General features: G+C 41.6%; 1 protein-coding gene across 4 annotated transcripts in view; it reads right to left on the reverse strand.

Annotated features, from left to right (window-relative positions):
- Window positions 1-460: 460 nt before the first annotated feature.
- Window positions 461-14490, reverse strand: part of NDRG1 (N-myc downstream regulated 1) — a 75663-nt gene continuing 61633 nt past the window's right edge. For all 4 annotated transcript variants that reach the window (XM_052787521.1, XM_052787523.1, XM_052787522.1 and 1 more), the window contains 11 exons: window positions 13235-13297; window positions 11486-11546; window positions 10941-11027; window positions 9330-9386; window positions 8293-8396; window positions 7852-7908; window positions 6858-6909; window positions 6045-6092; window positions 4466-4501; window positions 3059-3110; window positions 461-2313 (listed from right to left, as the gene is read on the reverse strand). In XM_052787521.1, the coding sequence (XP_052643481.1) occupies window positions 2048-2313; window positions 3059-3110; window positions 4466-4501; window positions 6045-6092; window positions 6858-6909; window positions 7852-7908; window positions 8293-8396; window positions 9330-9386; window positions 10941-11027; window positions 11486-11546; window positions 13235-13297 (883 nt within the window). In that variant the 3' untranslated portion in view covers window positions 461-2047. The remainder of the gene's footprint in view (window positions 2314-3058; window positions 3111-4465; window positions 4502-6044; window positions 6093-6857; window positions 6910-7851; window positions 7909-8292; window positions 8397-9329; window positions 9387-10940; window positions 11028-11485; window positions 11547-13234; window positions 13298-14490) is intronic.

A 14490-nucleotide genomic window follows, 5' to 3' on the forward strand; every position in this document is an offset into this window, starting at 1 on the left:
CCCAAATATCTCCAGAGATTGATGAGGAACATGCCACATCAATGGATTTACAGATCAGATTGGGAACAGAAAGGATGCAATGACCATGGCACCAACTCCAGTGAGGAAGTCAGTGTACAGACTGCAGATCTATGCACTAGACAGTACTACATCTAGGGAGACAAAGAAAACTTCAAACAGCAAATAAATAGTACTCCATATTGAGGCTCAATTTTTTTATATATTTGTCAGAGCAAAATTATCCTTTAGTATTTTGAATAGCTAGTAACAATACTGAAGTGTGTTGTGTTTTCTTAGTATAAATAGTAGGCTGGAGTGGAAGGAAAAAAAGCTCTGAGAACAAAAGTAAGGAATGGCAGAGATACAAACAGAAGAAAAAAAGTTTTCACTGATATAAAGGGCTGACAGGAATATACTCAGAAAGATTATTGTACTCCTGGTAAAACATTGACACCAGACATTGCAAAGTTACAAATTTATTTGTTTTGAAATAAATACAAATACTTCATTAAGAAACTTTTCTTGATAGACTTTACACAATAGCTTTATTCTTTCTGGAAATTGTCTGTTCTTCCCACAAACTGTTATGGATATTCTACACAAGAGCTGAAGTTAGTCAATATAAAGTAATCTAGATGGTGTTCTCCTGAACAAGCAATCCCAAAGTATTAACATTTGCTATTTAACTGCTCGGCATTTGAGTTTTCTTGTTTGTGTGAGGACCGCAATGCAGCAGGTATGCACTGGAGCTCGGGAAATCCTGTCCCACTACCTATGGAAGGACAAACTTAAGAAAACCCAGCTGTGAAAATCTGACTGGTGGAAATGTATCAAGCCACTAGCATCAAAAAAGTAACCCAAGGTATCAGGAGGCTACATAAAGATGCAGAACCAGCAGATCATTACATTTATGCAGTCATTAAACACTATTTCACAGATACAGTGTTGCCACTCCACCACTTTGTGGAATACACTTCTCAGCACCAGTGAGATCTCATCAGAGTTTCAAATCTAGTAATTAGTGGCAGTTCAATGTACAGTATCTAATTACATGCCATCCCACAGTTATTCATCTCTCCTGACAAAGAACAGCTGGATTTGGCTTTGCTTACAGAATTCTGAATTTATCACAATTGTGCTGGACACAAAAACTTGAGCTGCAAAGATAAGAAGCTGTCTGAAGGAAAAATCAAGCTGTTTCTGCTTTGCTGGCAAGTACGGCTACCCTATTTGTTACAACTACACCAACTTTTGCAGTATGGTAAACCCTTTGGCCCAAGATCCCAAACAGGAAATGCTACCTTGCTTATTAAATTTAAATCCTGTCCTCATTTGGCTAAGCGGGTTGTAGGGGCTAGGAGGGGGGAAGGAAAGGAAGACTGGAACTAAATCTCAAAAAAGTGAAATAAAAAAGCTTAAAGATTTAGTTCATCTCCAAGTCACATTAAAATTGCCTATTTTAGTAGTATATTATTGTACATAGGAAAACAGGCTTGAATACTAATGAATTAGAAGGCCTATAAATGCACGATACATTAACTTCTCTATCATCTGAAGTCAAGCTATATACAATGAATTCGACTCCAGCTTCAACATGAGGCCATAACACATTTGTTTCATTTCCTTTTTTAAAAGCCATCCATAGTAGTGATTTTTTTCTCCCCCTCTTTGAAACTCATCTCAAATTGTGCCAGTTTACTTCAAGAGAATAAAAGATAAAGGGGCATGTAACAGCTTTGATTTTAAAGGAGGATATTAAGCAAGTCTGGTTTGACTCTGAAGTGTTTACAACCACATCAGCTTTTGGCAAGTATCCTTTAGAATTTGGCATCCATTGAAGGAGGGCACAATAGCAGCAACTGTCTGAGTTACAAGAATAATGATAGAGCAAATGAGATGCTTCTTTTCTTTGGTCCCTGTCAGACCCTGGTGAACAGAGTTCATCCTACAGAATAGCTTGAGATTAATAGCAGTTATGTTTTTGTGATACACAGGGGGCATCCATTACTTTTTCACACTGTGACCAGCTTAAACCTCCCATAGCCACCTAACAGGACACCTCCATGGACTTGGGGCTTGATTGTTCAGCGTTGCTTGCCGAGTTTGGCGTCAGCTCAATGCGCGTGTCTGTGTGGGAGCGGTTCCTGGCACCATCCCCGGTGTGGGATCGGCTCCTCGTTCCCTCCCCAGTGTGAGACCGGCTCCTCGTGCCTTCCCCGGTGTGAGACCGGCTCCTCTGTCCTTCCAAAGAGGTTACGCTGGAGCCAGAAGCGGTGCGGGACCTCATCAGCCTGGTCATGCTTGCAGAGGGGACTGGAAGAAGAGTCTTTCATTAATGCCTTGCTTCACAGGCTTGGAAGGAAGCCTTTGCCTTCCTCTCCACCCTTAACCAGCCTTGGAGAAGCCTTTGAGGTTGAATACATACTTTTCATGGTAGCTTCACATGCAGAAGTACCACCACTACTCCAGGCATCCAGTTAGGGAGCCCAAATTACTAGGGCAAAATTGGTGGCCAGGGCTGAGGGGTTCAAGACAGAGCTTTACGACAAGTTGCTGTTGGCTGCAACAATCCAGAGCAAAACTAAAGAGACTCATCACACCTCCCGTTACTTTCAGATGTTTAACCTTTGCTGGCAGCCCAGGCTAGCAATGCATCTCCACAACAGCAGCTGTCAGGAGCACATACATGAAGGACAAACAGCTACAAATCAAAGAAATCTCTGACCTAACGAGGTTTTAAATGGTGTGTGCAGTATATGAGTCACATCCTGTGATGCAATGAGGGGACACTATTACAAATATCCACTCTAAAAATATCAAGATAAAGTAAAGCAGGTATTTGTGAGTATAAGGCACCTACAAAGCTCTCTACTATTTAGTAACATAATTTGGTCTGAAAACCCTTTGCCCAGATACCACAGGTGGTTTTTTTCCCCCTTGCAAATGCATATCCAACAGGGAAAAGATGGCACATCTGGGATCAGAAGACTCTCTGGGTGCTTAGATGCCCAGCAAACTTTGGTAGCCAGGTGAACCATTCCATAAACCCAATACTTACTGTATCCCATTCCCTGAACAAAGTATTTGAAAGCTTCTGCAAGCTTGGCAGGCTGCAAAAGAAAGAGTATTATTGTACACAGTGCTCTGCAAGTCAGTTACATTACAATGTTATAGATGCCATGAATGCCCTATCTTAACAGGGACATATTAAATATTCTCTGGGTTCTACTGAATGTCTGAAAATCTCATTTACATGAGAGAATTCCACCATTCCCCTCCCTAGTCTGCTCCCCTGCCCCATTATTTTACCAAATGGACACATGCATTTGAGAATGAGATTTCCAGAGAAGTGACTACAAGTGGTCTAAACCTGGCCCAAACTTTGCTCGTGCAGTTACAGGGACACGTGAGCCAAAGTAAAACAATTGGCCTCACAAAAATATACAAGGCAGTTCACACAGGGTTGGTAACTGCGCAATTCCTAATCAGCAGAAAACAAATTCAGCTAGTCAGAGCTGATAGTTATGTTTATATGGCAAAAAAGCTCAGCAGAATATACAAGCACAACTGACTGACATTCTTGCAATGAGGCACTCATTTTTCTCTGCTGCTGACAGTGGCCAAATAAGCCTCACAATCTCAATTATTGCACATGTCAATATTGCCTATAGTTTTTTTGTATAATTCTATCTGAATCAGTGCAAAGAATGGACTCTGTATAACAGAAGCAATGCACATACTCCTGTGTGGCTTAAAAAAGCCTTTTCCCCCTTCCCACCGTTAGAGCACACACTGCCTGAACAGGGACTTTTCAACTGCAGGTAATTACAAATTCAGTTTTTTCCTTAAGTTTGCAAACACCACATTATATTGCTTAGAAATCTGTTTAGATGTTAGATCATATCCTAAAGCTGATTTGCAGGTCAGCTCTTAGTGAAGCAACACTAGAGCATCAGTAAATTTTAACTTTCCCAGCCTAGTTTTATTAGCAGCCTTGGAATTTATGTCTAAATATATTTCAGAAACTCCAGTTCATTCTCACTCAAGCCAAGTCAGTGTATGCAAGAACACAGCGTTGTTATTTCCTGCCTCCCACTTTCCTGATCTATACTATAAATAGTCCAAATAAGAATGTTTTTAACACACTACTGCTCAAGCCTTAACCCATGCTAGCTTAGTAGATAGGCATAAAATAATATCTCCGCATTCCCACCTCAGACCTTTACTTGGTTAAGACTTAATTAGTGGAAATAATATCCCCTCCCAATCTTAATTTTGCGCTTCACTGCTCTTTAAAGAAAAATGAAAGCTCAGATGACCGACTGACATCATTATTCGTGAAATCATAACCATCCTTTTGGCTGCCATTTGGGAACAGCGAGTACCCTACAGGAAAACACCCATTTGTTGCAGTCTGACATGCTGCAGAACAGGATTAGTAGGATTTCCGTCAGCCAAATCCTACCTGGGAAACTTGAGGGAGCCCACCGCAGTCAGCCATCTGAAACGGGGATGAGAACAGCCAGTTAGCATAATGCCAGAGGAACTTATTTATGCTCAGGATATATTAAAGTGACCTTTTTAGCTATCTGGCAGAAAAACATTTCCTTTTTTCGTGTGAGTAACATACATGTAGATGAATGCATCAAAGCAAGCAGTTGAATGTTTATAAAAGCTATGACTGCACCCCAAAGTGTCTTGACCCTCAGGCACTGGCTGGAGCTACAAATAAATATTTTTTGCCAGGCAGTGATTACCAGTTTCTTAGACACTAGCCTATTAGCCCTGGTTACAAGTTCAGCTCTGAATTACAGTAGCGTGACTCGGTATTGACCTGAATGACAAACAGGGGAGAGAGAACAAACACCTAAACCTCAGAGGTGAGAGGGAAAAGTGATTTGCTGAGATTGCAGATGGCAAGCATCAGCCTGACTTGCCAAGGGAAGCAGGGAAAGCCAAATTAGAAAAGCTATCTTGAGTGCATGCAATATTTTTGGAGCATTTCATTTTTCCTGCCACTCCACCCCTCAAAATCAACCCAACAAAAACAGTGCTGTTCCAAGGAACACCACAGGCTGAAAACAGTTGAGTTGTAAATTACAGGAAACCCCAAATCCTATCTAGGATTAGTTAGCAGCAAAACAGGCCTGCAGCAGGATCTGGCATCAGCCACATCCCTGCACCGAGCAAAGGTTGGCCACTGATAGAGGACCTGAGGTAGTGTCCGATTTTTTTCTTAGGGTGAGTCTGCCACATCCACGTGGTAGGTCAGCACTGTAATTCCTCAACGTGAAGGAGGAAAATGAATTTTTAAAAAAATCATTGTTTATTATAATTTTCACTGACCAGTTCAATAGAGAGATGCAGTAAAAGTTCCCAGCAGAAACATGACCAGACTTGTTTCAACATTTGCATGCTATTACACTCATTCCATTTTACTTCATCAGTAACGAGCTGAAGATTGCACCTGTACTCTGAATGCCAAGTATCAGCCAAAGCCTCTGCACAGTGTTTTGCTGTTCAATAGTGCATTTTATTAACTTTTTAGAAAATAAGACAGTAAGATGTCCTAGACTGTGCCCTCATAAAAGGCAGGATGACAAAACCATGGCTGATAGATCAGCTGTCTATTCATCCGACACTACTGCTGAGGGACAGGCAGCACAGGAACAGAATGAGTTGGTTTGCACTTCCAGTCTGCTGATGGCTTTGTTCAAACCTTTCAAAATACCTCGAGATCAACTTTGCCAGCTCTAGTCAAATTCATTATGGGTATGTGAAATACTGAGCATTTCAAGTCTCACCCTTAGTGTTTTAAAACAGAGGAGCTGAGAAATTCCCTGTTAACCTTGACAAGAAGCCCCTAGTCTCGCTTATCCCCCTAAAATATTCTTACCCTGAAGGAACTGCCTTTTCACATCAGAACTGGATTCTCACTGTGTTACCTGTACTGCAGCACATTGCTCTAGTTCTGCTTTTTTAGTTAATCCAGCTGATTTTAAATGAGGGGAATGTCTATTTTAAAAAACAGCTTTTGTTATTACCTTCAGAAGTGTGGTCCTTGTCGGGTCCAGCTTTGAGTTGCATTCAACCTATATTAAAGAACAACAGCATAAGGCATTATACATAAGATTTTATGAACTGCTGGATGAAAACAGATTAAAATACCTTGTTTTCTGGCTTAATACAGACTAAATTGACTATCTTAGGCTTCTGTATAACGATTCTGTGTATACATACATACACCTTTAAACCCAAGGAGGTCAGTTCACATTTCTGACTATTCTTTTCCATGTACAAACCAACCCATTAGTTGGGAATTGGAGATTTTTTTTATCTGTTTCTGGGACTCCAGTGGCAACAAGTGTTGTTTATCTTGTGATTTAGGGTCATCTGGTAGCGTCCCAAGTGGTGAGCAGCCGTATGGCCACAGGCCAGCAGACTGGGCATGCCTGTTAAGGCACAACATTTGAAGTCATCCAGTCATCTGGGGCGAGTTATAATGGTCAAAAAGAAGCTCTCTGCTTCCATAGTGACCCAGGGCACAGCTCCAACAGCACAGAACAAGTTAAAATACCAGCAGCAGATTCCTCTCTAAAGGAAAATATTTGCGGTTCACTGGAACTGCTGTGGCGATTGTTCCTAACGCGGTAGCTATTAAATAATGGTGCACAGACAGAGGGGACAAAGAGCGAGGAATTAATGGCAGCCCTCCCGCGGTCTGAAAGAGGAGAGCCAGCTGGGCTGGATGGAGAGCCAGCGAGCTCGCTGCGCGGGCGTGAGCTCTGCCGGCCTCGCGCAGATTCTTGGCTCGCCTGCCCGTCAGCACGGTGGCAAAGACGGCTCAGTATACGCACCACAGCATCCACCGCCGGGGAACTGTCACCAACCACCAGGAGGACAGGGCATCTGCAAGGAAGCACACAGAAGCGGTGTTATCTCTGTGATCCGGCCCGGACTTGCCCTAAGCTGCATTTTGTGTCGCTGCAAGGATGAGACCATTAAGTGCATGAAAACGGTTTGTTTTGTATTCCAGATACCTTAAATGTACATCAAATCCACTGTATTAGCTGCAGATCTACTGACATGCTCCGATACCTTGCCTGAGAACCTGTCGTTTTCCTCACCTTGTAGCAATCAGGCATTCCCAGTGCTCTTATTCCTTGTTTTATAAGAAATTGAATATGGGCATCAGCATCAAAGTCTCACCCCCACTCCCCCCAGGCCCCTGAGCTCCAACTTTTGGACCTGTCATCCAATTTCAACCAGATTGGCAGAGGAGCAGAGTCTCAGTCTCCTGCATGTAAACACCAGCAGCTGAGCAGAGAAGGACTTGACAACTGTTATGTTGCACAAATTGCAGCATAAGTTAAGAGCTGTTCGCAAAAGAACCAGCAGGTAGTCATTCTCATATCTGCTCCATCTTCCTGAATGGTTTTTGTTTGGTTGGTTTTTTTAATGGTTTTGGGTTGGGTTTTTTTGGTTGTATAGGCACAGCTCAAGTGCATTCAGAGCTATAGTTTCCATTAACGACAACATATTTCTGGATGAAGCTAAGTACATCTTCTCTTCAAGTACTTACTCTCTAAGACCAAGTTTGCAGATACACAGTGACAGGAACTACTTAACTTTCCATTTCAGCTAATATGATTGTGAAGTTTGAAGAGGGGAAGTCTTCCTAACGGCAGTCCCTGTCTTGCAGTAACTTCTCCTACACAAAGTCACAAGATCCTTTTCTAGCACATAAGCACATTGAGCTACAGCTCTGCAACACATATGCAATACACCCACTGATCACACCTCTAAGCTCACATCATGTACAGGTGAACTGGTAGGAAATAAAATACTTACTGAAGGGTGACAACATTTATTCCAGGAACAGGGCGCTCAATCTCTAGGTCTCGCCGACTGAAAAAAATGGAGAGGACAAAGGCTCTTGATACACTGAAACATTCTTGAATACTTCCATATTCTTCTAGTTTAGAGAAAGCACAGACACTTACATATGTTAATTTAATCTGATACAAGTTGTAGCCTCCACAGCTGATGGAGAACCACTCTTAGACTGAAGTATCAGTATCTTAGTTCAGTCCCAGTTTACCATGTTTCTTCCCACAAACGCACAAGGTCCTTCTCCCATAAGCAAACCACCTGAGATCCCTAAAGGCACTGTTAAGCAGAACTTTATACTGAGGGAACACAAGTAACTCCACCATACAAGTAACACTGGCTCTAAGAGCTGGACAGCCTTTTAAAACAGTTTCCAGTTAGAAATCAGGTAAATGTATTTACCTGTTGTAAGAGTTGACAAAGAGATGAAGGTTGGTTTGATTCATATCATTAATAATATGCTGACGGTAAGTATGGATCAGGTCATGGTTGCTGTGAATCTCTTCCTACAGTGGAGACAGAATCATTCAGAATAGGGGCTATTTTCTGAAAGGATCTGAAGACATGGCACAGCAGTCATGTATCAGACTTGTATCTACACAACAGGGGTGCACCTTTAGGGAAGGGACAACTTCTAGCACCCAGTGGTGTCATCCAGAATTAACATTAGCCTCCGATTGCAGTAGCACATTTTTCGCTTTAAAACTTCAGTATGTTCTAACGTAAAGGTCTTATGATTGCAAAACATGTAGTTGTAGTGCAGATGGTTACAGTCAGACAAGTGTGAGGTTTTAAAACAAAGAAAGATTCAGGGTAAGAAGCTCAATAAATGTTTCTGGAGTAGAACAGATGTTGAAAGCTTACAAACATACGTAACATGGAACTCAATTTCACAATAGTAAATAACTAAGCTTCATGGACTTCAACCACTAACATTTTTAAACAGTTTGGTTCTAAAGTCTTTGTAGATCAGTTCCTTGTTCTGCTGGAATGGAGTTTACCATTGCATTTACTAACAGTTTCAAGCATGGCAAAGTAGCCTCAGAAAACAGTATAGCACTTTCCATTAAAGTAGGCTTGCACTGAAGAGCACCATTAGTACTAATAACCAGCGTTCCCAGAGTTACAAGTATATTATGGTATAAAAATCTGTGGGGTAATTCTGCTCAGAATACAATCACATATGATGCTTATACTCCTGTTTAAGTTTGGCTGTCTAAACAGGGAGCTAACCCTTACTAGAGTTATGACCAAGATGCACTTGAGTTGTTGGGACACAGCAAGCCCCATGGCATATACTGGGAACACAAGTACGAATCCAGTCTCACAGTTTAACTTTGTACTTTGTTGTTTAAGTGAATGCTTCTCCCCTCCTCCCAGCCCCAGGTGGTAAATACGGATGACTGAATACATCAGAGGAATCTTCTGAACATCCTTACCTTTCCGAAAAGATGTGAAATGACCATGTCTGGTAAAGCATTTGTCCAACCTGAAATCTGAACAGCAAGATTATCTAAGTATCTGGTATTAAAAGAATACTTGAACAATTGAAACCTTTCAATTACCCATAAGTAGACCAATGGATTTTTCTCTGCTGTCACTATATGTACAATATCCTGGACTGATATTTTTTCCCCTCAATCCAACTAAAACACCATTAGGGGTTGCTTATGTTTGAGTCATTCTCCTAAGACGTTTTTGCTAATGCAGTTATATAGGGAACACACTACTAGTGGCATAGGTATATATGGAATCACTCCCTGCAAGAACACCAAGCAAACCAGCCAGATGGGTGTCATTTAACCTCGCTGCCCAGTCTCCTCCCTAACAACCCACACTGACGATACATTGGAGCTGGTACCTAAAGCTCATGCCCCAGAGTATGTGCTCTTGCTTTGGGAGGACAGAAGGGCACTCACTGTACTCCTAAGGTCAGCAATACTTGAGAGGTTGAAGGCAGAGGCACAGATATGGAAAAATTTAATTATAGTGAGACACTGGGTGAGATAATCAAAACATGTCAAATGGTACATCTCAATGTAGAGGATTTACTAAATATAATTCCAGATCAAGCTTACCAAAATAAAGTGGTATGCAAAATTATTTTAAAAAAATGAGTAACTAAGCCTTGAAAGAATGTTACAGCCCAGCTCTGGAAAGTTTCTCCTACTATAAGGTTGTCATTACATTTAATATCACCCTAGACACTTACAATGGGTTGACTCTATGTGTGGTTAAAAGATGACGCACTAAGTTTTGTACTTCTCGGAGTGTTTATAACAACTGCCATTCACTTAAACGTGACCCTGAATGATGCAAAGTACCTTCCATCAGTTTACCCTGAAAAATGTTTTAACAGGTTAAATCTAAGTGACATGTAATGTAACATTTACACTTATTCATATATACTGGTCCCAGGAATATTTTTGAAACCAGTTCTCAGTGCTTGTTTTCCCACATTGCAATCTTTCTCGCAACTACAAAAGAATACATTTAAAGGAGATGCTTTGTATGTGAACATTTTCACTTACAAGTGTGGTTGTATGGACCATCTGTCCACAGTTACTGTAGCTAATGCCCTTTTTCTGAGTTTTTTTGGCATCTAAGACTCAGCTAGATGATTGAAACCTGGAAGATGTTGCTCTGAACATTTTTCTGTGGTCTAGTTCACATTTTGGACTGTGCTGGTAAACAAAGCCATGGACAAGAAAGAACTGAATGTTACACTATGCCTGAAGTTTACTTGAAAGAAAGTTGTTTCCAAAACTACCCTGTGTCCAGGTTAAACTAGGTTTTCCCCAGCAGTTACTGGCTCTTAAGAATTGTCTATACCCAGTAGCTCCATTATACCACAGTATCTGTTTCCTCAAAGTACTTATTTTTATCACTAGCCCTGCAGGAGGTATGTTTGCAAATGGAAGATTAAACCCCAAAGGAATTAGCCTGGGATATTTTGTGTCTGCAGCCATGCCTTGACACACAAGCTTACCCAGCTCCTCATGCTTGACAGGCTCGCAGTATGATTTATTTTTCTAACTTAAAATGTTTACCTTAGTTGCTGCCCAGTCCATCCAACCTTCAGCACAAGGGTTTACATTAATGAGAACTAATCCCTCCACCATCTCTGCGTGATTTAACTGCAAAAGAAAAGATTTAAGATTCATCACATATCCTTTGTAACTTGACAGTCAGCATAAAATTTAAATTAGCAAATTATCTCCTGGGGAGGAAGGCGGTAGGTCTAGTTTTATCTTGCACAAAACAAGCATATGTATGGAAAAAGATTTTTCATTAAAGCAATTCAACTGAGCAGCTGGAGAACATTAAGATTTAACTTCTTCTCCACCCTCAGTTTAAATAGAGAACTCCCATTAAAAAAACCTTCTGCAAATTAACTGGGTAGAGCCCAGGCCTTAAAATGGAAAACCTAGGTCTTCTGGATTAGCTATCCCGCAGATTGTGGTATTTAACTTAAAAGCCTAACTGCTTACTTAAATGGGCACGGCAGAGCAGGAATTCTCTGCGCACGCTACAGGGGCGAGAACACGTCAGGGAAATGAGGTTCGAGGCTTTAGGGAAGCTCCACAAAACTTACAGCAAATCTGGTTAAGATGTAGGCACCGGCTCCAGTTCCCATTCCTATAACGGTCTTCAGCCTGCAGAGCAATAAAACGGAAGAGACAAATGAGTAAGACAGCACCGAAAATAAACAAACCCGCATCAGCAGCCTTCCTCTTTCACATGCCAGTGTGTATCTACAGAAGGGTGGGTTGCAGCTTGGGCAAACTGTGGACCCTCAGCAATGCCACCAGCCCCAGTAAGGAGCTCGACATAGCAGCTGGTTTGTTTCCAGCAGATTTGCTGGACACTGGTCTTCGTGCATTGCAGGGCAGCAGCAATTCTCAGTTATCTTTAAGTAAATATACTGAGCAACCACAGCATTGTTCTCTGATGCTGGAAGGAAATGGTTAGTCTCTGCCAGAAAAACTTACAAGATATAGTCCTGAAATCTGCAGCCTAAATACAAAGCTCCCCGCTCCCCAGGCTCCCCCTGCCCTCCCCAGTACAGCTATCCAACTGGGATACTGATTCCTCTCTAACAGGGGGCTGGCAGGAAAACCTCTCGTGCTATCCAGCCACAGGGGTGATTAAGTTTAAACTTCATAACCAAACAGGGCAGAGACAAACCAAATATTTGCATTAACTGAAACTGGTTTTAAAGCATCGCCTTCAAGGTCTTAGAAAATACATGGAAGGGAAGACTAGACAAAATCACTCAGAAAAACAGGTTATACAATGCTTTTAGGAAAATATGTGAGGATAGTTTTCATTCTCATTAGCAATATTAAATCAAGGCTTTGTAAGTACACGCCAGTTTAACTGATTGTCAAGGTACTGACATTACGTTAGCTTTTTTTCAGTGCAAGAACAGAATTGGCAACCCTGTGCCTTACATGAGGTGTTTCAAAAACCACATCTCTTAAGAAGGTAGTGAGGTAAACTGGTCGAAGGTACTGTAACAGCTGGTTACAACAACCAAACAAGGTCTAAACTGGGGTGCTGGTCTGAGACTAAAACCCCTGCCAACAGTCCAGCCTGTCTGCTCTCCAAGGCTGCCCAACCCTGAATGCCAGGTTTTCTCTGCTTGGTCTGAAAACCCCTTGCAGGTGCCTACCCACACTCCTCATTGTGTACCAGGAGCACCAATTCTGCAGAGAAGGCACCTTTCTTAGCTATAGCTCCTGCTAAAGCTAAGCTTTAAGAGAGCACACACACCTAAACTTGCAGGTAGACAACAGAGTAACACTGTGACTAGGTCCTTCGACACCAGCAACCTAGTATCTGCACTTGGTAGCAGAAGAGGCTTAAGGAGGTCGGACTGACCCCCCTAAGACACTCAAGCCACAGAAACAAAACAGTGTCCTCAGATGGGACCACTTTTTTTTTCTGCTAACCACACAGGAAAACGTGGATTGTTACAGTGGGAAGAACAGATTGTCTGTGCCCTGCCCCTGCACGGGCGATGAAGAGAAAATACTGGAGGAAGCCCCTAAATTAGGCACATGGGATTTCACTCAAAGTTGCTTCCTGTTTAAAAATAAACAGACATTTCAAAAAAGGCCAAAAAATAAGCTCTTTCAGAAACAAAGGCAAAAGTGATTCGTCTATAACAGAGGAATTAAAAAAAACCCCACAACTGGGTTGTAATTCTAGCAAACAAAATGCCAGATAGCCAGACTGAAGCTTCAGGGGCAGCACAGGCAAATATCTGCTCTGCCCTGATCTTTCAGTGTGCCATGTAGAGAGAAGAATGAGGAAAATAAGAAAATAATTCTGCACTCACCCAAACTGTTTCAGGATTCCAGGAAGCATTTCAGCCAGCTGATCCATGGAAGGATACACGTACCTACAACAAATGTGCGTTTGTGGAGTTACTACACCACTTTCAGTAGAGTAGGCTGGGACATTTAGAGACACAGCGGTCACTGTAGATTCAATACCAAATGTGCTCATTACAAGATCACTGACAGTATAAGCTGAATTTAAATCAGGAGCAAGCACATGTAAGCAATTTAGCAGAAATACAAGCATAATCTATATGGTACTTTACGTCAGTTACAGGATGATAGATGTCTGGTCCGGCCGAGAGCAAAACAGACCATCATGAATCTCCTCCAAGAAAAGTTAACACTTAAAACTTTTTCATAAGTTTGAACTTGAGACATGAGTTTCCAACCACATTCACCGCATTTGTACTTCTGGTCCACCATAAAAGTTTCCCCATGTTGCAGAATTGCAGACTACAGTAATGAGATCTAGATGTTTGGCAAATAATTTGCATGAATGTTTTCAGGGACACACAAAGTACCATAGGATAAATGAGGATAGCTTTCTATTAATATTAATAGAGAAAAGGAAGGCATAGGAAGGGCTATGAAGCTGCTGATGATGTTCAATAAAAGCAGCTGTCAGTTAATGCTCCTGGTTTTCTGCAGAACAGAAACAAAATTTTGAGGGAAGGAAATTCTGAGCAAAATCTCAAGTGAGCAGCACATGGAAAAAAAATCCACCCAAAATAGCTGGAGAACATCTGCCTAGGATGTATGCAAATCTCTTCTTCCCATCAGGACTACACCTAATGATTCTCTAGTTTAGTTTCCAAAATAAAACCCAACAAAAAAACCCAAACCGTGCAAAACTACTTTATTTTCCTAGATTTTCTTGTTGATAAACTAAACCTTGTCATGACAAAAGCTAGTGTCACTGCAACAGCTATGACTTAACTGGAGCATGCTGTCTCCCAGCTGGAGGGCTGGGAGAGATAATACAGCTTCTTGTGCTGTCATCATGATGTTATTAAGCAGTGGTCTTTACTAGCATAGACCATGACGGCTGCCCTATGCAGCTTACAACTCAGAAGTGTTAACATTTGCTCAGGACATGAGGGTTAAGGCACTTAAAAGCTCATAATTCAAACGAATACAAAGGTGGGTGACTAAAATAGCTTTGTAGGCTGCTCTGGTAGACAACTGGGCCATTGCAGTTAACACTAGCTGAGAACCTGGCCCATCGTGACCTCCTCAGCATCAGACCAGCTTA

The sequence above is a fragment of the Harpia harpyja genome, chromosome 5 (assembly GCF_026419915.1).
Source record: "Harpia harpyja isolate bHarHar1 chromosome 5, bHarHar1 primary haplotype, whole genome shotgun sequence".
Lineage (NCBI taxonomy): Eukaryota > Metazoa > Chordata > Aves > Accipitriformes > Accipitridae > Harpia > Harpia harpyja.